Source organism: Protopterus annectens, chromosome 13.part0, assembly GCF_019279795.1.
Source record: "Protopterus annectens isolate FY-2018-M chromosome 13.part0, PAN1.0, whole genome shotgun sequence".
Taxonomy (NCBI): domain Eukaryota; kingdom Metazoa; phylum Chordata; order Ceratodontiformes; family Protopteridae; genus Protopterus; species Protopterus annectens.
This window is the reverse complement of record NC_056747.1, coordinates 363,957,952-363,981,864: the sequence shown is the minus strand read 5'-3', so window position 1 is coordinate 363,981,864 and position 23,913 is coordinate 363,957,952. Positions and strand designations below refer to the sequence as shown.

General features: G+C 45.0%; 1 protein-coding gene across 3 annotated transcripts in view; it reads left to right on the top strand.

Moving 5' to 3' along the window:
• Window positions 1–23,913, top strand: part of REXO1 (RNA exonuclease 1 homolog) — a 1,211,359-nt gene that overhangs the window by 274,313 nt on the left and 913,133 nt on the right. For all 3 annotated transcript variants that reach the window (XM_044053970.1, XM_044053969.1, XM_044053971.1), the window contains exon 3: window positions 438–533. In XM_044053970.1, coding sequence (XP_043909905.1) covers window positions 438–533 — 96 coding nt within the window. The remainder of the gene's footprint in view (window positions 1–437; window positions 534–23,913) is intronic.

Below are 23,913 nucleotides of genomic sequence, written 5' to 3'. Positions count from 1 at the left end.
CATGTTTACTTTAGCATTTGTATACAGAGTGGCTGTCATTAACATGTCTTTATTTAATCATTAGCATATGGTGCATACTGCACTGTTTCTTTAACATATTTATGTTGTACCTATCACTGGATCACCCCCTCCCTCCCTGTGCATCACCACTCACCATGCTATTGGGCATAACACTATGCTGTTTATATCTGAATGTTCCCCTTTGTATTTACTGTTTTAGAGCACCTCCAAGTGGAATGTGATTGAAGTATCATTGTGTTCTTGAAAGTCATACAGATTAAAAGCTGTACAGTTAGTCCAGATCTAGGATTTTTTAGAAGTTGTGATATACTATTAACTAATTAGTTATTAATTAACTAATTTTGACAACTGTTTTACCAACTACTTAAAGTTTTATATATTTTTTTGTCATCAAGTTGTCTTTCTTCATGCTGTAGGTATCAAACGAAAGTACAAATGAAGTCGGTGAGGATGATTTAAAATCACTTTTTCCGGGGCAGAAAAAAAGGGTTGCTCACCAAAACAGTGGACCGGTAAGCTTCCATTTACTGTTATAACATGATAGATATCTTAGTACTGGATCTTTGGTAGTTCAAGCAGATAATTTAAGTGTAAATGAATATTTCATGTAATGTTCCCTACTTTGTATTTTCTGTTGAGGTAAAAAAAAAAATCTAAACAGATCCACAGACATTGCCTTTTGATTTACATCTTTTTGTAATTTTGTTGTTACATATAGCAGTAACATAATGGTAGTTTTTTCAGTGCATATATAGATAATAAATACATGTAATATGTATGTTGATGAGTAATACTTACTCAGACTTTGTCTTGCAATATTGTGAAAGGGTTGCTGGTTTCCTTGAGGTTTGATTAGGTTAGGGAACCCTTAAAGCATGTCTTTGAGATTTGTGATAATGTATTCTCTCATAGTAATGGTTGGGGGAGGAAGAGGTTTTTTGGGGTTTGGAAGAGAGAGGCTTCTAATTAAACTTCAAAGAATTTAAAAAATGTAAATGTGTGGAGACTATTCCTCCATAAGGTAGGCATACCAGACGCTTAAAATGCTTAAAAACGGAAGTACATTTCACAAAGGCCTGTGAAATTTTTACCTGCTTCAAACCTTCTTTATTAAAAGACAGATGCAGTTGATTATTTGAGTATGAAAAGCTCAAGCTGACCTCAGTCCCTGAGACATCCAGAGCTTCTTCATCTATTTCTGCCCCCTCCCCCAAAACAAAGGCTAGACTCTAAGAGCCAGAGCCACCATTACCCTCTAAACATTGATCCTTGGGGTCTCTACATCCCAGACGGGTTTGCAGTTTTGTTAGACCCCCCGCAGGACTAGACTCATCCATATTGCTTAAGTAGCGTCTGAAAGTACAGTTGCGTACCCTTACCATAAATGTAGATGTTCGAGTGTATTCACTGTTGCAGTCCTAACCAGTGGTTTATCCGGCTCCCGGTAGCCATTGATCGGCCAGAATACCAAAGGTAAGTAATAATGACGGCTGTAGTTGGTTGTAAAGGACGTCAGGGCATCCGATACAAAAGGAGGCAGCCAACGTGACTTCCTCAGTCTTTCTTGCCATAACAGTCAGAAGCCCCCAGAAAACAAGGCTTAAACCAAATTTTGCCTGTACCTTAGGAAAAGAGAAAAGGGGGAAAGGAGGGAGGGAAAGCAGGACTGCAACAGTGAATACACTCGAACATTTACATTTATGGTAAGTGTACACAACTGTACTATGTTCATCATGTTTCACTGTTGCAGTCCTAACCAATGGGTTGATTACCAAAGCCCAGAGAAAAGTGAGGGGGAACCAACAGAATCAAGGACTGGAGATAATGCCCTGCAGAACAGCAGTGGCAAACCCTGCCCTAGCTTTCAAAAACAAAGGCAAATTATAATGCTTTGTGAAAGTGTAAACAGAAGACCATGTGGCAGCCTCCAAAATGTCTTTAGTAGGGACACCCCTTAAAAAGCTGCAGAAGTGGAAGCTGTTCTAGTTGAGTGGGTCCTAACCCCTTGAGGAGGAACCTTGCCATGAAAGAAATAACAAAAAGTAATACAATGAGCAATCCATTTAGAAATGGTTTGCTTATAAATAGCCTTGCCCTGGGCTCCAGGGGCAAAGCTGACCAATAACTGTGCTGATGTCTGAAGGCCTTTAGTCCTGTACAGGTAAAACTGGAGCTGTCTATGCACATCAAGAGAATGCAGGATTCTCTCACCTCTATTTCGAGGATTAGGAAAGAAGGTAGGAAGGTGTATGGACTGATTAAGAGTCAGGCTAGATATCACCTTAGGCATAAAGAAGGGGTTGGTTCTCAGAGAGACCCTATCTGCATGGAAAATAAGAAAAGGCTCAACAGCCATCAAAGCATGCAGCTCCAAAACCCTCCTAGCTGAAGTTATAGCCAAGAGGAAGTCTTCCACGAGATAAACTTTGAATCTGCAGTAGCAGCTGGCTCGAAAGGTGGAAGAGTGAGTTTCTCTAGAACAAAATTAAGATCCCAGGCTAGAGTAGGCGCCCTTCTGTGAGGTTTTAAGTTACAAGTACCTCTGAGAAACATTTTCATCAGGGGATGAGAGAAAATGGGTTGTTCAAAAGAACAATGAGCAGAAATGGCTGAAGCATGAATCTTGATAGAGGAAAAAAAAAGACCACTCTGAAGCAAATCAGCCAGGTATTCCAGGATCAGAGGAAGGGTAGGCAGAGAAGAAGATTCCCCTCCAGCCTGAATCCAAACAGAGAATCTTTCCCATTTGCCAGCATAGGACTTCCTAGTGCTAGGCATCCTGGCCTCCCTCAGCACGTCGACCACCTGCTGGGGAAGGGAAGAAGAAAAGGATGGAGTCATACAATGAGCCAAGCTGCCAAATGGAGAGACTGAAGATGAGGATGTAGAATGTTTCCCCTTTCCTGAACCAAAAGATCTGGCTTCAGAGGAAAATGCCAAGGAGGAAATTGGGAGAGACTGCAAAGCAGTGGATACCAGTGTTGCCTTGGCCAGTCCAGAGCTATGATAATAGTCCTTGGTCGTTCTTCCCTGATCTTCAATAATACTCTGGGAAGAAGAGGAAGAGGAGGGAGGGCATAAACTAGACAGCAGCATCTAAGGGAAGGACAGAGCATCCACTTTCCAGGTTCTGCTGTGATGCTGTCTGGTGCAAAAAAAGAGGTAGAAGATGGTTGTCTGGAGAAAAGAAAAGATCCACTTGAGGAGTGCCCCAACGTTGAATGATGCTAGAAAAAACTGCTCTGTTTAGCTGCCACTCATGAGGATCCAAGGTCTGTCTGCTCAACTGGTTTGCCAAAACATTGAGCCTTCCTGGAAGAAACTGAGCAAGGAGATGCAGGCCTAGGGTTGCTGCTATGGACCAAAGACTCATGTTCTGTCTGCACAGGAGGTATGAATGAGTCCCTCCCTGATTGTTGATGTACCACATGACTGTGGTGATGTTCTTCGTGTTTCACTGTTGCAGTCATTACATTTAGGTAATCTGCTTGCAGGTTGCCCTCAGTCGGTCTGATTAACAAAGTCTTGGGTCTTGCGTCGGTTGCTGTCCCTTCTTCCATGACGTCAGGTCGTCAGGGGTAGAAAACATGTAGCTGACGCCATTACATCAGTCTTTTGTTGCCGTGCGGTGCCCGAAGCAGAAGCATTTCACAAGTGCAGGTCGGCCGACTCCTGAAATTTTCGTTTTCGAGTTTCAGAACCGAAGTCAGTAAAAGTTAATAATTACATTACTTGTGTAAAGCAAATGCTTCATAAAGATTTTAATTCGTACTGTATTCCTTGCCTAGGTCCTGACCACCACGTATCTTGCTGTCGGTTTTGTGCTTAATTTAATCAGCGCACTATCCATTGTCGGTATAGTTTTGCCTCTAAATATTTCAGTTCTCGATTGAATTATCCAGAAATGTTGTCGGTTAGCCATCCGACTACCGGGATTCTGAAAATATGCAAAGATAACGACAGAGACAGGCCGCCGAGGTCCAAAACTGCCGACGACGCTTCTCCTAAGCCAGACGCCAGTTTGCCGGTACTCAGTGAGGTGCTTTTGCAGCACCTGATACCTGCAACTTCTGATTCGCAGGCCTCTACTGAGACCCATTCGGAGTCCAGTATGCCGCGAGATACTTCAACTTTGGAACCCGCAGATGTCTCTACCTTGGATGGATCCGGAGCTGCTGTGCAGGCACCGGCTTCTGAGGGTGTATTCAGGCCTACGGACTTGCATATTAAATCAAAGTCTCCTTCATTACTAAGGCCTAAATCTCAATCCATGTCTAAAAAACTGATGCCCAGGCCACATGCTTAGGCCTCTATGCCTAAAAAACAAATGATAAAAATGGCTGAAGATCTAATAAGTCTAATCAGGGGTAGCTAACCCCCCCCCTCCCCCCAAGAGGCCTAGGGCTGAGCTTGATTATGACTCTTCTGATCAGGATTCTGTTTTTTCTGACTCTTCTGATGACCTGGATTTGTCCTTACCTACTTATGAGGATTCTGATGCAGAGGACTCTATTCCATCTGCTTCCCCTTGTGAGGATTTTTCTTTTGGGGAAACCTTACATACTGTAAGGGAGCATTTTCACTGGGAAAGCCAGAAATTTTCTGATTCAGAAAAGAAGCTTAGGGATTTCCTTCTCCTACCTCAGCATAGGCCTTTGGCTATTCCTCCTGTACTAGACATTGTTGATGATGCTTTCTCGGAATCCAGTTTGGCCCCTGATTCCCTGCCTCCTGCTCCCAGTAAACCTGACAGATACTACAGGGTCCCAGAGTCCCACAAGTTCCTTTTCAAAAATCCTATTGCAGATCCAGAGACTATTTCACAGGGGCCCAAGGGCATTAAGGCTTCTACTGCTAAAAATCCTACCCCTTCTGATAAAGACTCTAGGGCACTGGATAGATGGGGAAAAAAGGTTTATACTTCAGCAACTTTGGCAATTAGAGCTTTAAACTGCCGATTTCATATGTTAAAATATTAGCAACATGTTATTGGACTACTTGAACAGAAAATGATGTTGATTCCTGACTGTGCGGAAAATAAAGACTTGCAGGATTTAATGCATTCTGCTGAACAAGTTGGAAAACACACTTTGCAATGTGGTTTTGATTCTTTAGAGGCCTCTTGCAGGGCTGCTGTTACTGGGTATGTGCTTAGAAGACATGCTTGACTTAAGGAGCAATCTTTGCCTGATCATGTTAAAGCTAAATTGTTGGATGCTCCTTTAAATCAGGACCGCCTGTTTGGCAACAAGGCTGAAGAAATTATTAAAAAGATGGAAGATAAAGCTAAATCTATGCAAACTGTTAAAATAATTTTTACAACTTCAGCCTCCTAGATTTAGTAGGCACTGGCCTTCTAAGAATTGGTCCTTTCCAGCCCCTTCCAGGTCTTCTCAAGCCAAAACCAGACACAGCAAAAACCCCAGGTTTCAGTCCCAGGGGACTCACAGAAGTAAGCAGTGGGGTGCCTCCACTTCCACGTCTTGGAATACCAAGACACCCCCCCCTATGGTAAACTGCCTCAGTGACTTCCTTTTAAAATTTCCAAGCACTTATCTTCTGACTGCCCCTTTGGGGGGAAAGATTGCTCTTCATGCAAAGAACTGGGAACCCATTACCCAGGACAAATGGGTTTTAAATATAGTGTCCCAGGGATACAGACTTCACTTCCACATGTTGCCAATGCCAAGTGAGTGGCCGGACCTACCCCCCAATCAGTGGGCAGAGGCTCAAAAACAAGTACTTTCTCTCTTAAGCATGGGGGATATTCAACTGGTACCAGAAGAGGAAAACAGACAGTTTCCACTCCAGACTTTTCCTGGTACCCAGAAAAGAAAAATCATGGCGTCCAATTCTGGACTTGTCTACTTTAAACACCTTTCTGGAGATTCCAAAATTCAAGATGCTGACTCTTCACCAATTACTTCCTATGCACCTGGTTGGCAACACTAGATTTAAAAGAGGCATACCTGCAGATCCCAATCAGGGAATCTTGCAGAAGATACCTACGCTTCAAAGCAAGCTACACACACTATCAGTTCTGTGCACTGCTCTTTGGCTTATCTACGGAACCCAGGGTATTCTCAAAGTGCCTAACTCCAGTTATTGCATTTTGCAGGCAAAGAAGAATTCAAATATACCCATACCTGGATGACTGTCTTAATTCAGGCAGAAAGCCAGGACCTACTTTTGAATCATCTGACGTTTGTAAAAAGGGTTCTAACTTGTCTGGGGTACACTTTAAATGAAAAGAAATCACAACTGGTACCCTGTCAACAAATTACATTCCTGGGAGCTTGCTTGAATACAACTTCCCAGATGGCTTACCTCACTCCAGAAAAGCAAATTCATTTGACAACCTACTTCAAACAAGTGGCCACAAAAAAACCCTGCTATCTGCAAGACAAATACTGCAAGCCTTGGGGTTCATGGCCTCCTGCATTCTTCTAATTCCATATGCAAGACTGCATATGAGAAAACTACAGTGGTATCTAAAAAGCCTATGGAGTCAACATTCTCACAGCCTAGAAACAAGGATTCCTATCATACCTTGCCTACGCCTAGAGTTCCTTTGGTGGGCAGAGGCCTGCCACTAAAACAAGGGACTACCTTTCACACCACCCTCTGCCGCCCAAACCCTAACAACGGATGCATCAGACTATGCATGGGGGGCACACCTGGCAGGGAAGTGCTTTCAGGGCAAATGGAACCCAAGTCAAATGCACCTGCATATCAATCAAAAAGATATGTTAGCTGTACAGAATGCTCTGACAGCCTTCAAGGACTACATTTTTCCAGGACAACTAATGGTAAAGACGAACAACACCATGGTTATGTGGTACATAAACAAGCAGGGGGGTACACATTCTTACCCCCTCTGCAGACTAGCCATGGCATTGTGAAACACAGCCTTGAGCTACCAAGTGCACCTACAAGCTCAATTCCTGCCAGGAAAATTAACTACACTGGCGGAAGGACTAAGCAGAAACCTCAGGGACCCACACGAGTGGAAACTGGAACCAAGGATTTTCAACATGTTGACAAGCGAATGGGAGAGCCCAGATATAGACCCGTGTGCTTCCCCCCAGAACTACCAAATTGGACAAATTTTGCACAAGGACTCCCCACAAACAAGCCTGGAAAGTGGATGCTCTGTCCTTCAGTTGGAAAAACCTATCAGTCTATGCCTTCCCCCCGCTGCCTCTACTCTCCAAAGTGCTACTAAAAGTCAAACGGGACAAACCAAGGATGATTTTGATTGCTCCAGACTGGCTGCGCCAACACTGGTACCCCCTCCTGTGCAATGTGTCACGGTTATCTCCATGGCACCTGCCTCAGACTCCTTCCCTGCTGTCTCAGCAGGAGAACCAGATTCTGTACCCTCAGCTTCCAACACTGAACCTTGCAGCCTGGCTAATTACTTAAACTCTCCCTTACCATCCCTCAGCAAACCTGTGATGGATGTCATCTTAGAGGCAAGGAGGCCTAGTACTAGAAAATCATATGCTGAAAAATAGAAAAGATTCTGTGCCTGGAACCAATCTCAAGGGATGAGCACAGCAGCGCCCAATTTATCTCAGATTTTACAATACGTAACTGAGATGCTTCACAGGGGCCTGTCTTTTTCCTCCATTAAAATCCACGCCTCAGCCATTTCAGCTCATTATAACAAAGAACCTCCCCTCTTCTCTCATCCACTGCTCACGCAGTACCTCAGAGGGGCTAAAAATTTGAGACCACCCAGGAGAGCTCCAACCCCAGCCTGGGACCTTAACTTTGTATTGGAGAAATTCAGTCCACCTCCTTTCGAGCCAGCTGCTACTGCAGACTTAAAATTTCTTTCTTGGAAAACAGCTTTCCGTTTAGCAATTACTTCAGCCAGAAGGGTGTCTGAATTACAGGCCCTTGTGGCAGTGGAGCATTTCATCATCTTTCATAAGGACAGGGTGTCACTCAGAACCAATCCATCCTTCATGCCCAAGGTGGTATCCAGTGTGGCTCTTAATCAGTCCGTTCATTTGCCAACCTTCTTTCCCAATCCACAGAACAAAGGGGAACGGATTCTGCATTCCTTGGATGTGCACAGACAACTTAGATTCTACTTGGACATCAAAGAAAATTTGAACAACTGCTGGTAGCATTTGCTGCAGAGGAAGAGGGGAAGGCTATTTCAAAACAAACCATTTCTAAATGGATAAGCCATTGCATTCACTTCTTCTATAAGCACCATGGAAAACCTATCCCCCAGGGGATCAGACCTAACTCCACCAGGGCTGCATCTACTTCTACAGCCTTTCTCAGAGGCGTGCCTACCGGGGACATCTTAGAAGCTGCTACCCAGAGTTCTGTACATACCTTCACCAAGCATTATCATTTGCCAATTTTCTTTAAATCCAGAGCTGGCTTTGCCACTGCAGTCTTGCAGGGCCTTTTAGCTTGTCCTAATGCTATCTCAACTCCACTTTCCAACCATAGCTTTGGGAATCTACCCAAATGTAATGACTGCAACAGTGAAACGCGAATAACATAGTACAATTGTGTACACTTACCATAAATGTAGATGTTCGAGTGTATTCACTGTTGCAGTCCTGGTTACCCTCCCTCCTGCCCCCTAACTTCTTTTGGCTATACCTCTACTTTCCTTTACTATGCTTAAAAGCCTTTTTGGTGTATTTGTTTTTTTGTTGGAGGTATACCTTTGTGTTTTTATGTTTAATTGCTCCCCATTAGGGGGGCAACTGACATCTGGGGCAAGAAAAACTGATGTAATGGCGTTGGCTGCATGTTTTATACCCCTGACAACCTGACGTTATGGAAGAAGGGACAGCAACTGATGCAGGACCCAAGACTTTGTTAATCAGGCCAACTGAGGGAACCTGCAAGCAGATTACCCAAATGTAATGACTGCAACAGTGAATACACTCGAACATCTACATTTATGGTAAGTGTACACAACTGTACCTTGTCCTGACAAGCAGGGTCTCTGGAGAAAGAAGATGCTTGAAAGCTAGTAAGGCCTGTTGGACTGCCATCAGCTTTTTTAAATTTATGTGCAGGTGCATCTGCTGGGCATTCCAACTTCCCTGTATGCATCTGCCATCCAGGTGAGCTCCCCGGGCGCAGTCCGATGCGTCTGTGGTAAGAACTTGAGTGGCCAGGGGTGGGTGAAAAGGCATGCCTTTGTTCTGTAGACAGGCTGTTGCCCACTGTAGAAACTGTCCACAGGCATGGAAGCAGAGGAATTATCACATCCAGGTCCTGTGTGTGTTGACACCAAATGTCCTTGAGGTACCATTGCAATTTCCTCCTATGCAGTCTTGCAAATGGAATAATGAGAATGTAAGAGGCCATGAATGCCAGAGCTTACAGGTATTTCCTTTCAGGGAACCGGGACAGGCTTGCCAAGTCCTTGAAGTAAACTGTAAGAGTGGTCTGCTTCTCCTGGGTGAGATATATCATCTGGGCGGCTGTGTTCAGACTCGCTCCCAGGAATGTTATCTCTTTGGATAGCACCATTTTTGATTTTTCCACGTTGAGAGTATAAGCCAGGGAAGAGAGAAGAGTCTTTACAAATTCTAGATCCTTTAACAACTGTTCCTGAGAATTTGGTTGAATTAGACAGTTGTGCAAGTATGGATAAATCTGAATTTTCTTCTCCCTGCAAAAAACAAAGACTGGAGCCAGGCACTTTGTTAAAACTCTGAGAGCAGTAGATAAGCCAAAGTGCAGCGCAGAGAATTTATAATATTGCTTATCCACCCTGAAATGAAGGTATCGCCTGCAACTTTCCCTGATAGGGATGTGCAGATAAGCTTCTTTGAGATCCAACGTTACCAGCCAGGAATCCTTGTCTAACATTGGCAGCAACTGATGCAGAGTGAGCATTTCAAACTTTGGAATCATCAAGAAAGAGTTCAGGATGGATAGATCTTGGATAGGACGCCAGTTGCCTTCTTTTTTTGTAACTAGGAAAAGTCTGAAATAAAAACCCTGGCCTACCTGCTGAGCAGGAACTGATTCTATTGCTCCCAGATGTAACAGAGACAAAATTTGCTTTTCTACTTCTACCCTTTGGTTTGGAGAAGTGTCCGGGAATCCTTTGGATACTAGAAAGGTGTGGAAAGAAAACTTGTGTCCTAGTGATACAGTTCTGAGTACCCATTTGTCGTCCGTGATGCTGGCCCAGACATTTGTAAAAATGGCCAACCTTCCCCTTAAAGGACTCTCTGGGCAGGCAAGAACAGGCAGAAGTTGAACAGAGCCCTTGAGAATGTTTAGACTGAGATGCAGACTTAGAACTTCCCGTCTTGGAAGAGGAAGGCTGCCAACGCTTAGACCTTTGAGAGGTAGCCACCTGTCCCCTAGAAGATTTTTAACCTCTAGTCCTAGAACGGCTCTGTCTGCTGGTATCAGGGAACATCCAACTCTTAGAAGGGTAATTCCTGATAAATCGAGGAGGCTGAACATGCAGACCATCTTTAACTGTATGCATGGACTTGGCTGTGTCTTCATCTTCTTGAGCAGTTCCTCTGCTTTGCTGCCAAAAACACTGTCCTTATGCAAAGGTACATCTAAAAGCTTAGCCTTGGCAGACTCTGGTAGGGGCGGCTCCCTGAGGCAAGCGTGCCTTCTAATAACCGATTCAGTAGCCGTAGCCCTACAGGAGGCTTCTAGATTGTCAAAACCACAATGTAATGAATGTTTATTGACTAGACTGGGAGAATTCAACAAATCCTGCATATCCTTACTCTCCGCCAACTGAGGCACACCTGCTATCCTAGACTTAATAGTTTCCAAGGTGTGCTGCTGGTACTTCAGCATATGAAAAAGATAATTAGTAGACCTAATAGCAAGAGTGGCAGAGGTATAAACCTTTTTACCCCACCTGTCTATGTTCCTGGATTCCCTGTCAGAAGGAACAAGATTTTTAGTAACAGTGGCCTTAACTCATTAAGGGTCTTGAGAAATAACCTCTGGTTCAGCCAACGGATTCCTGAAAAGAAACAAATGAGTATCAGGGACTCTATAGTACCAGTCAGGTTTCCTGGGAGCAGGAGGAACCGAATTTGGAGTCAGAGAATTTTCCAGAAAAACATCAACCACATCCAGCACAGGTGGAATAGCCAAAGGCTTATGCTGAGGCAAATCCAAAAACTCCTTAATCCTTTTCTTAGAAAGGGGATAATCCTGACCTTTCCATTTAAAATGATCCCTGAGAGTATTTAAAGTATCGCCAAAAGAGAAATCTTCTGGAGGAGAAGCAGAAGGGATGGACTCCTCTGTGTCTGAATCCTCAAAAGGAGAGAAAGCTTGAAAAACTTCAACAGAAATGCTAGAAGTATCCAAACCTGAATTGGACAAAGCCTCAGGAGAGGCATCCCTACCTCGGCTGTGAACCCCCTAATAAGAGTAAAAAGGTCATCAGCCATTTTAACCATTTGAGAATGAGGGGAACGAGAGGGAACTGGAGCCTGCTTCTTCAGAGGCTTACGACTGGAAGATTTACCTGCAAGTTTAAAGGACTCAGGAGGCCTGGCAAGTGCCGAAGTTGCAGCCAAAGTCTTTGGCATGAGCTTGCTGTCTGAACGAAGAACAGAGGTCTCGGACACCGGAGTCAGCTTCGTGGCTCTGGATCCAGCTCAAGAGGCAACAGGCAGAAGGTCAGAAGGCAAAATGGAAGCCGGAGGCCTGGGGTCCTCTGAAATGGTCTCAACCGAGGCCTGCAGTTGAAAACCTGCAGGCTGCAAAGGCGTCTCACTGGCTACCACATGACTGATGACCAACTTAACATCATCCGAGGACTTGACCTACGGAAGCCTGTCACGGTCCTTATCCTTACGTTTCTTGGGGGAATCCGAAGCCTGAAGGCCAGCGGACGCAATACCGACAAACTTAGGCCAAACTCCAAAATACTTAGCTAAAAGCTTAGCCCATCAATGAATAGTACACGGATTAAAGGAAGCACAGAGATCACAATTAGGAACATCATGATCAAGGCCTAAACAAATAATACAATAGGAATGAAAATCTCTATGGGGAATATGCTTTCCACAGGCAAGACAATTATTAACCTTTTCTGACATTCGTCAAGGCAAGAAAAGAGGATTCCCAGTGGGGTACTTAGCTGTAGCTGACTTCAACTGTGTAGGCGGAAACAAAAAAGGTAAACTGCCGACTGGCACTCGTGCAAGAAATGCTTCTGCTTTGGGCTCTGCGGCAAGGAAGACAGAGGAAGTGACATCAGTTGCCTCCTTTTGTATCGGACGCCCTGATGTCCTTTACAACTGACATCATTTTTACTTACCTTTGGTATTCTGGCCGATTGAGGGCAACCGGGAGCTGGATAACCCATTGGTTAGGACTGCAACAGTGAAACACAATAAACATCCAGCTTTATACACCCCAGACCTTGCTTGGTGGGATGAAGTCAGTCTAGATATTGTCACCTTTAGACCTTGGTTATAGCAACACATAGCCTTTTTATTTTGGCTGTCCAGTAGTTGTGGCTTTAGATCTTCTCCTCCCTCGCCAACATCAAACCAAAGTTAAAAACATGATTTTGTAGCTTCTAGATGTAAGTTTTTACCACCAGGATCTCTCCTTATTTCTGTTCCCCCGTTCATAAGGTTGATGTTAATGAACTTGTAAGGGTTTGCTGTGGCTCTGTTTTCAGGGTCACATCTTACATCTTTTATATTCCCAGTGTCACCAACACTGTAAATACCGGCGTTGGCAGCACTATGCGTCTCACAAAAGACTCATCATCAGTATCTAGAGTTAACTTCTTGGGGTCTGGGTCGATTCTGGCCATGTTAGGCTCCACCATTTTGTTCATGGGATCCCTTGTTTGATGGTCATCTGACGACACCTGGTATGTTGATTCTGAAGACGGTATCGAAAGTCTGCCTTGACGTGATACTGATGTCATTGACTTAGGCAGCAGGACTCAATTATAGGGCCTACACTAACTATACAGGCTTCCCTGCGTATGACCTGTCTGGCTTTGCTAATGATTGTAGGCTTTATATGTCCTCCAGTCAGCAGCACTAATGGCCATTCACTTCCCCCTTCTACACAGGGCATCCATACTGGGTGCCACACTCCAGATCTAAAGGCAGTATCTGGTCAAACAGCTTCCTCCTCCTTGAAAACCTCCCCTCCATGGCAAACTGTGAAGTGTAATTTCAAGAAGAAGTATGTTGATTCTTCTGAGTCTCCAAATACAGATGTGGATGAGGATGAAAAGGGTGGATCCCCAGTACTCCCCTCAGCAAATCTCAAGCTTTGGGAAAAACTTGAGATGATTTGAGCCCATGAGTGATGGACTTCTGAATCCTCCTATCCACGTGAGCTTAACCTGGATGGAGATGTTTGTTACCCAAGATAATCATCCCTTTGGGTGGTCCTAGAAAAAAATGGTTCAGCTAATGTTACACCCAATTTAGAAGTGATTAGATGAAGCAGTATGTTCCATAGCAGTAGGATGGCATACCTCTCTCTCTCTGGATTTTGCCAAGAGCACTAAGGACAATTAGTTTAATGCCCCATTCAGCAAAAAAAGTACAGTCTAGGCAGGTAGCAAAAGCTAAACTTGAGCAGCAAGAACAAGAGAGCAAGACGCATATCTGTGGAGTTTAAAAATCTAGTCTTCCATGCTCACCTTTTCTAGGATGCAGCAGAGTCCAAACCAGATGTCCTTCGTGTTTCACTGTTGCAGTCATCACACTTGGGTTATCTGCCTGCAGGTAGCCCTCAGTTGGCCCGAATACCAGAGACTTAGTATTTCTGCGTCTGTTGCTGTCGCTCCAGGACTGATGTCAGGTCATCAGAGGTATAAAAACAGGCAGCTGACGCCATTACATCAGTCTTTCTTGCCAAGGAGCCCGCAGCAGAAGCAGTTCGCACGAGTGCCGGTCGGCTGCTACCTGAGTTTTTGTTTATGAATTGAATCATCCTGAAGTCTTCTAAAGTGAAGTACCCCATTGGGGATCCTTTTTTCTTGCTCTAAGCAATGTCAGAAAAAGTTAACAATTATTTTGCCTGTGGAAAGCAAATACCACACCAAGATTTTCATTCTTATTACGTCACCTGTTTAGGCCCAGACCATGACGTACCTCACTGTCAGTTTTGTGCCTTGTTCAACACCCAAACCATTCATTGTTAGGCCCTTATTGTTGCTAAATATTTTTATTCTCGATCTCCGTATTCCGAAATGGCTTCGGTAAGCCATCCGACAACCGATATTCCGAAAAAACATAAGGATAAAGACAGAGACAAGACGGCACAGGTCCAAAGCTGCTGACAACGCTTCTAAGCTAGTCGCCAGTTCGCCAGTACTCAGCGAGGCACTTTCGCAGCCCCTGATGCCCACTTCTATGGATTTGCAGGCCTCTACCAAGATCCGTTCGGAGTCCGGTATGCCGCGAGACACTTCCTTGACTATGGAACCTGCTGATGTTTCTACCTTGGATGGTCCGGAGCCACTGAGCAGGCATCAGCTTCTGAAGAAGTTCTTTGCACTACTGATGTTCGACACAAACCGACTTCAGTTCTGCCTAAAACTACCGAGTTTCTAAGGCCAAGAGTACATGCTATGCCTAGAAAACCAATGACTAAAGCACATGCTCCTGCTCCCTTACCACAACGTAAAATGCTTAGAATGACAGAAGACCTTATTGTGAAGACATGCCGTTATCTGCTTATGAGAATTCAGATGCAGAAGAATCCATTCCCTCTGCCTCTCCTCCAGAGGATTTTTCTATTGGTGAAATCGTACATGCTTTAAGAGAGCATTCCATTTGGAATGCCAAGACTATCCTCACTCCAAAAAGAGACTCAGAGAATTTCTAGACTTGCCGCAGCATAGGCCTTTAGCAATACCCCCAGTCCTGGAAGAAATGGATGATGTCTTTATGGGATCCAGTCTTACTCCTGATACTTTACCCCCTGCTCCTAAGAAACCAGACAGGTACTACAGAGTACCTGACTCTCATAAATTCCTTTTCAAAAATCCTACTCCTGAACCAGAGATCATTTCCCAGGGGCCTAAAGGTATCAAGGCAACTACAGCTAAGAAACCCACCCCTTCAGACAGGGATTCCAGAGCTTTGGACAGATGGGGTAAGAAAGTATATACTTCTGCAACTCTTGCTATTAGGGCCTTGAATTGTCAGTTTCACATGCTGAAGTATCAGCAGCATATTATGGAACTTATTAAGCAAAAAGGAGCTACCTTTACAGACTGTGCAGAAAATAAAGAATTGCAGGAACTTATGCATTCTGCAAGCCAAGTCAGCAAGCATACGTTGCAGTGTGGCTTTGACACCCTCGAAGCATCTTGCAGGGCAGCAGTCACTAGTTCTGTACTGAGAAGACATGCTTGGCTTAAGGAGCAGACCTTACCAGACCATGTCAAATCAAGTTCTTAGATGCTCCTCCTGTTTGGCACCAAAGCATAACAGGTTCTTAAAAAGATGAAAGAAAAAGCTAAATCTATGCAGACAGTTAAAAATCTCTTACAAGTGCAGCCTACTAGATTCAGTAGGCATTGCCCCTCGAAACACTGGTCCTTTCCAGCCCCCTCCAGGCCATCTCAAACTAGACCCAGGGGAAACAGACCAACCAGACTGCAGTCTCAGGATATGCAGAGATCTAAGCAATGGAGTGCTCCCACCCCGAAAGCAGGAAGTGCTAAGCCACCTCCCTACGGTAAGACCTCACAATAACTTCTCTACTCCACTCCCCACCTCTGCCCAGCTGCTTGTGCCCCTAGGAGGAAAACTTGCCCTTCATGCAAAAAACTGAGTGTCCATCACCAAAGACCAATGAGTCTTCAACATTGTATCCCAGGGGTACAAATTCTACTTCCACCCTCTGCCAACCCCAAAAGGATTCCCAGATCTTCCTCCAAACCAGTGGGCAGAGGCACAAAACCAAGTTCTATCCCTGCTGTCTATCAGGGCTATTCAACCGGTTCCGGAGGAACACGTAGGTCAAGGATTCTATTCCAGACTTTTCCTGGTACCCAGAAAAGAGGGCTCTTGGCACCCTATCCTGGATTTTTTTATCCTCACCACCTTCCTGATGGTACCAAAATTAAAAATGCTCAGCCTGCAACAGCTTCTACCTATGCTAGCCAAGGATGCCTGGTTAGTCACTGTAGACTTAAAAGAAGCCTATCTGTACATCCTTGTAAGGGAGTCTTGCAGGAAATATCTACGTTTCAGGACCGGATCTATGCATTATCAGTTCTCTGCACTTCCCTTTGGCTTATCCACTGCTCCCGGAGTATTCACAAAATACCTGGCTCCAGCCATTGCTTACTGCAGGCAGAGAAATATTCAAATTTACCCATACTTGGACGACTGCCTGATACAGGCAGACAGTCAGACATTGCTGTTGCAGCACCTGACATTCGTAAAGAACCTTCTCACATCCCTGGGGTACACCATCAACGAAAAGAAATCAAAACTAGTGCCCAGTCAAAAGATTGTATTCCTGGGAGCAAGCCTGGACACAGCATCTCATATGGCATTCTTCACTTCAGAAAAGCAAGCCTTTCTGACAGGCTGCTTCACTATATTGGCCACAAGAACTCAGCTATCTACAAGGAAAATCCTGCAGGCCCTATGGTTCATGGCCTTATGCATTCTGCTAATTCCATATGCCAGACTGCATATGAGGAAACTTCAGTGGTACTTAAAAAGTCTTTGGTGCCAACATTCTCTGGACCTGGAAACAGTCATTCCTCTCATACTCTAAGGACAGAGTTTCTTTGGTGGGCAGCAGCATGCAACCACAACAAGGGACTGCCCTTTACTCAACCCTACGCCGTCCAGACCCTAACCACAGATGCATCAGACTATACCTGAGGAGCACACATGGACGGCAAATGCATCTTGGGCCACTGGAGCCCAAGTCAAATTCATCTGCACGTCAACCAGAAAGAGATGTTAGCTGTTTAGCACACCCTGACAGCTTTCAGATCCCTACTCTCTCCAGGATAACTGCTAATCAAAACAGACAACACCACAGTTATGTGGTATATCAACAAGCAGGAGGGATCCCACTCTTACCCATTCTGCAGGTTAGCCATGGCCTTGTGGAACATGGCCTTGGACATGCAAGTCCATCTGCTAGCTCAGTTCCTGCCAGGCAAACAAAACTCACTGGCAGATGACTTGAGCAGAAATCTCCTAGACTCACACGAGTGGCAATTAGAGACCAGCACCTTCAACCTTCTGATTCAGAAATGGGGGGCCCCAGAGGTGGATCCCTTTGCCTCCCTCACATCCACCAGCTCAGCAAATTCTGCACCAGGAACCCTCACAGCAGGGTCTGGAAAGTGGATGCCCTATCCTTTCAGTGGATAAATCTCTCAATCTATGTCTTTCCTCCTCTGCCTCTTCTTCCAAGAGTATTACTCAAAATAAGACGGGACAGACCAAGGACAGTTCTGATTGCCCCGGACTGACCATGCCAGCACTGGTGCCCATTCTTGCGCAGCCTGACACCGGTGCCACCATCGCCACTCCAACATAACCCATCCCTCCTCTCTCAGCAGGAGGGACAGATTTTGCATCCGCAACTGCAAACCCTAAATCTTGCAGCCTGGCTTATTCCTTGAATTCTCCCCCAGCATCCCTAAGCAAGCAGGTACTGGACGTCATTCTTGAAGCCAGAAGACCCACTACAAGGAAATCCTATGCTGATAAGTGGAAAAGGTACTGGTTCTGGATTCAAGCCAAAGGAGAGGATACAACTCTGCCCTCCCTGCCTCTAATCCTGGATTACTTAGCAGATGTTCATCGTGTTTCACTGTTGCAGTCAATACACTTGGGTTATCCTGCTGGCAGGCTATCCGCAGTCTGCCTGAATTCCAAAGTCCTGGTCCGGCGTCGGTTGCTGTTGCCTTTTCCATGACGTCAGTGTGCCAGGGGTATAAAAGATGCAGCTGACGCCATTTTCTTCACTTTTTTGCCGCGTGGTGCCCGAAGCAAAAGCAGCTCGCAATTGCCGGTCGGCCGGCTCCTGAGATTTTCAAAATCGAATTTCAGATCCGAAGTCTTCATTAAAGCTAAGTACCCCGTTGGGGAAACTTTTTTCTTGCTCCAGACCGATGTCAGAAAAAGTTAACAATTGTATTTCTTGTGGGAAGCAAATACCTCATAAGGATTTTCATTCTTACTGTATTCCTTGCCTAGGACCTGATCACAATGTTGCTACCTGTCGGTTTTGTGCTAGATTTAACCAACGCACTATTAAGCGTCGGTACGATTTTGCCTTTCATTACTTTGGCTGTAGGTTTAATTATATAATGCCGTCGGAACAGCCGACGACCGGAGTTTATAAAAAAACGCAAGGAAAAGGACAGGCATCCGAGGTCCAAAACCGACGACGAGGCCCCCGCTAGGCCAATCGCTGGTTCTCCGTGAGGTGCTTTCGCAGCCCCTGACGCCTGCTACCTCAGAGCCACAGGCCGCTTCGACTCCCATGTGGAGCCGACTAGGCCTCTGGATACTCAAGGTATTGGACTCTCGGAAACTATTCCCTCAGATGGGTCCGGAGCTGCTGAGCAGGCATCGGCTTCTGAGGGTGTTTTCAGACCTACACAATTATATGTCAAGCCAACCTCAGCTTCAAAGACAAAGACTAAAACACCTCTAAAGACAAAGAAACAAGTACAGCATTCTCCTGGACAGACTTCCATGCCTAAGAAACAGATGCTTAAAATGGCCGAAGACCTAATTACTTTGATCAGGGGTTCCCATCCCCCTCCTGATAAGAGGCCTAGGCAAGAGACAGAATATGACTCTTCTGATCAGGTTTCAATTTCCTCTGATTCCTCTTTTGAACAGGGATACTCTTCCTCCCTATGAGGATTCTGATGCTGAAGAATATATTCCTTCAGCCTCTCCTCCTGAGGATTATTCTTTTGGGGAAACCCTGCATACCATGAGGGAGCATTTTCACTGGGAGAGCCAAGATTACTCAGAATCTAAGAAAAGGTTCAGAGACTTTCTTTTACTACCTCAGCACAGACCTCTTGCTATTCCACCTGTTCTATACATTGTAGATGATGTATTTTCAGAGTCCGGCCTGTCTCCTGACTCTTTACCCCCTGCACCTGCTAAGCCAGACAGATACTACAGGGTTCCAGACTCTCATAAATTTCTATATAAAAACCCTGCTGCTGACCCAGAAACTATATCTCAGGGTCCCAAAGGGGTCAAGGCTTCCACTGCAAAAAACCTTGTCCCCTCTGATAGGGATTCTAGGGCACTGGACAGATGGGGGAAAAAAGTTTACACTTCTGCTACCTTGGCTGCAAGGGCTTTAAATTGTCAGTTTCATATGCTTAAATATCAGCAATACTTAATGTCACTGCTTAAACAAAAAATGTGGGCAAATTCAGAATGTTGTGATAACAAGGAAATGCAGGAGTTATTGCATGCAGCTGAACAAGTGGGAAAGCATACTTTGCAATGTAGTTTTGATTCACTGGAGACCTCTTGCAGGGCCGCTGTTACGGGTTCTGTCATTAGAAAGGCATGCTTGGTTAAAGGAACAGAATCTGCTAGATCATGTGAAAGCAAAATTATTGGATGCTCCATTACAGCACGATACTTTGTTTGGTGTTAAGGCAGAAGATGTATTGAAGAAAATGGAGGGTAAAGCGAAATTTATGCAGACAGTTAAGGATTTCCTACAGGTGCAGCCACCCAGATTTAGCAGGAATTGGCCTACAAAGAATTGGTCTTTTCCAGTGCCAGACAGGCCACAAAGAGGCAGATACAGACGCCCCAGAGGCAGATCTCAGCCCCAAGGCCCATACAGGCCTAAACAATGGGGTACAAATCACAACCATACAGGAAACAGTCCCAATGACTTTCCTCTGCCAGAACCAAGCACTTATCTTTTGGCAGCCCCCTTAGGGGGAAAACTAGCACTTTTTTCACCAAATTGGCACATGATTACCCAGGACAAATGGGTCTTGAACATAGTGTCTCAGGGCTACAGGTTCCACTTTCACACCCTGCCAAGGGCAAAAGGAATGCTAGACCTGCCACACAATCAATGGGCAGAGGCACATAAGCAAATTTCATCCCTCATGGACATGAGGGCCATTCAACAAGTACCACAACAAGAGCAGGGACAAGGATTTTACTCAAGACTTTTCTTGGTGCCCAGAAAGGACAAAGCCTGGAGACCAGTACTGGACCTGTCTATACTAAACACATTTCTGGACGTTCCAAAATTCAAAATGTTGACTCTGCAGCAGCTACTGCCCATGCTGGGCAAGAAGGCTTGGCTTGTAACTTTGGACCTAAAAGAGGCATACCTGCATGTCCCAATCAGACAATCTTGCAGAAGATACCTCAGATTCATAGCTGGCTCAATGCGCTACCAATTCTCTGCACTGCCCTTTGGCTTATCTACTGCGCCCAGGGTCTTCACAAAATGCCTGGCACCAGTAATTGCATTTTGCAGACAAAGAGGAATTCAGATATATCCTTACTTGGACGACTGCCTTATTCAAGCAGAGAACAAAAACATTCTACTAAAGCATCTGGCATTTGTAAAAAGATTACTAATTTGCCTAGGGTACACAGTAAACGAAAAGAAATCAAAACTAGTACACTCTCAAGAGATAATATTCCTGGGTGCAAGCTTAAATACAACTGCCCAGATGGCTTATCTCACGCCACACATCAAAGGCAACTGACTTCTTACTACAAAATGTTGGCAACAAAGACCCAGTTATCTGCAAGGAAAATCCTGCAGGCTTTGGGCTTCATGGCATCCTGCATTCTACTAATTCCATATGCCAGACTGCATATGAGGAAACTACAATGGTATCTAAAAAGTGTTTGGACTCAACATTGCCACAGCCTGGAAACATTAATTACCCTCATTCCCTGACTGCAACAGGAGTTTCGATGGTGGGCACAGGCTTGTCACCACAACAAGGGGCAGCCATTCACTTTGCCCACAGCCAGGCAGACACTAACAACGGATGCATCAGATTATGCCTGGGGGGGCTGACATGGCAGGAAAATGTATTCAGGGCACATGGCCCGCAAGCCAGGTGCATCTTCATATCAATCAAAAAGAGATGCTAGCTGTTCAGAATGCCCTGACAGCTTTCAAGGATCTACTTCATCCAGGACAACTACTGATAAAGACGGACAATACTACGGTCATGTGGTACATAAACAAGCAGGGAGGCACATATTCCTACCTCCTCTGCAGACAAGCCATGACTTTGTGGGACACAGCATGGACTTATCAAGTTCACCTGCAAGCACAATTCCTGCCAGGAAAAATAAATACTCTGGCAAACAAATTAAGCAGAAAGCACATGGATCCCCACGAGTGGAAACTGGATCCACAAGTCTTCAGCATGATAACAAGGAAATAGGGATGCCCAGACATAGATCTATTTGCCTCCCCTCACAACTGCCAGTTACAGAGATTCTGCACAAGGATTTATCACAAGCAAGCATGGAAAGTGGATGCCCTATCCTTCAGCTGGAAAAACCTAACTGTATATGCCTTTCCTCCACTGCCTTTCCTCCCCAAGGTACTACTAAAGGTCAGAAAAGAGAAACCAAAAATGATACTGATTGCCCCAGACTGGACACGCCAGCACTGGTACCCAATCCTAAAGAACTTGTCTCAGGGTCCAGCCTGGACATTGCCTCAAACTTCTCACTTACTGACCCAACAAAACAATCAGATCTTGCACAGCCAATTCAGGACCTTAAATCTGGCAGCATGGCAGATAATGTAGCCATTCAGAACACTCCTCTTTCAAAAGCTGTTATGGATGTCATCCTGGAGGCCAGGAGGCCCAGTACCAAATATTCTTATGCAGAAAAATGGAAGAGATTCTGTGCTTGGAACCAGGAACAAGGAATTGACGCGTTTGTACCAAATATTCCTCAGATTTTACAATACCTAACTGAGATGCTGGACAAAGGCCTATCCTTTTCATCAATCAAGATTCATGCCTCTGCCATTTCAGCCCATTACAATACGGAACCACCTATCTTTTCTCATCCTTTAATAAGGCAGTACCTCAGAGGGGCCAAAAACATAAGACCTCCAAGGAGAGCACCAATACCTGCATGGGACCTCAATTATGTCTTGGAAAAACTCACACTGCCTCCTTTTGAGCCAGCTTCAACAGCTGATATAAAATTCTTATCCTGGAAAACAGCTCTGCTCCTAGCAATAACCTCTGCAAGACGAGTCTCGGAGTTACAGGCACTCATGGCTGTGGAACCTTTTATCATTTTCCATCCAGACAGGGTTTCTCTGAGGACGAACCCTGCATTTATGCCTAAGGTGGTGTCCACTGTGGTCCTTAACCAAACCATTCACCTGCCTACCTTTTATCCAAACCCACAGAACAAGGGTGAGAGACTTTTGCATTCTTTGGACATGCACAGACAGCTACGCTTCTACTTGGACAAAACTAAAGCTTTCAGAAAGACTGAGCAACTTTTAGTGGCATATGCTGCAGGATCACAAGGAAAGGCTAACTCAAAACAGACTATTTCTAAATGGATAGGCCATTGCATTCGCTTCTGCTACTCACAGCATGGCAAATCAGTGCCTAAGGGCATTAGGCCACATTCTACCAGAGCAGCAGCCACTTCAGCAGCCTTCCTCAAAGGAGTACCAACCAAAGACATCTTAGAGGCTGCAACTTGGAGTTCAATGCACACTTTTACAAAGCACTACCACTTACCTCTCTACTCTAAATACAGAGCAGGCTTTGCCACTGCAGTTCTGCAGGGCCTCATAGCATCTCCTAATCCTATTTAGCCCAGCCACCAATCCTCAGCTTTGGGATTGAACCCAAGAGTAATGACTGCAACAGTGAAACATGATGAACATAGTACAGTTGTGTACCTACCATAAATGTAGATGTTCGAGTGTATTCACTGTTGCAGTCCAGGTTACCCTCCCACCATCTCCCTTTCATTTGCTGGGTCTTTTCTCTACTTCTCTATTTCTCTATTCTATACAACCTATGTGGTGTATTTGCTTGTAGATGAAGGAAATGTTTACTTTAGTGCATGCATGTTTATTGGCATAATCTATTTAGCCTATCCTTTTGGGGGCACCTGACATCTGGGGCAAGAAAAACTGAAGAAAATGGCGTCGGCTGCATCTTTTATACTCCTAGCGCACTGACGTCAGGGAAGAGGCGACAGCAACCGACGCCGGACCAGGACTTTGGAATTCAGGCCGACTGCGGGTAGCCTGCCAGCAGGATAACCCAAGAGTAATGACTGCAACAGTGAATACACTCGAACATCTACATTTATGGCAGGTACACAACTGTACTATCTACTCCACAAAAGCCTGTCTTTCTCATCCATTAAGGTACATGCCTTAGCTATTTTGGCTCATTACAACACTGAGCCACCTCTCTTCTCGCACCCTCTTATCAAACAATTCCTCTGAGGGGCAAACACCTTAAGGCTGCCAAGGAGAGCACCCACCCCTGCTTAGGACCTTAACTTTGTAGTGGAAAAGCTCACCCCCCCCCCCCTTGAACCTGCAGCGTCAGCAGAGTTAAAATTTCTCTCATGGAAAACAGCCTTGCTTCTGGCCATCACTTCAGCTAGAAGGGTATCCCAGCTACAAGCACTCATGGCTGTGAACCCTTCATTATTTTCCATGTTGACAGGGTTTCCCTCAGGACTGACCCTTCCTTTATGCCTAAAGTGGTGTCCAGTGTGGCTCTCCACCAATCCATCCATTTGCCAACCTTCTTCTCTAATCCTCAAAACAAGGGGGAAAGGATCCTGCACTCCTTGGATGTGCACAGACAGCTTAGATTCTACCTCGATAGGGCTACGCCTTTCAGAAAATCTG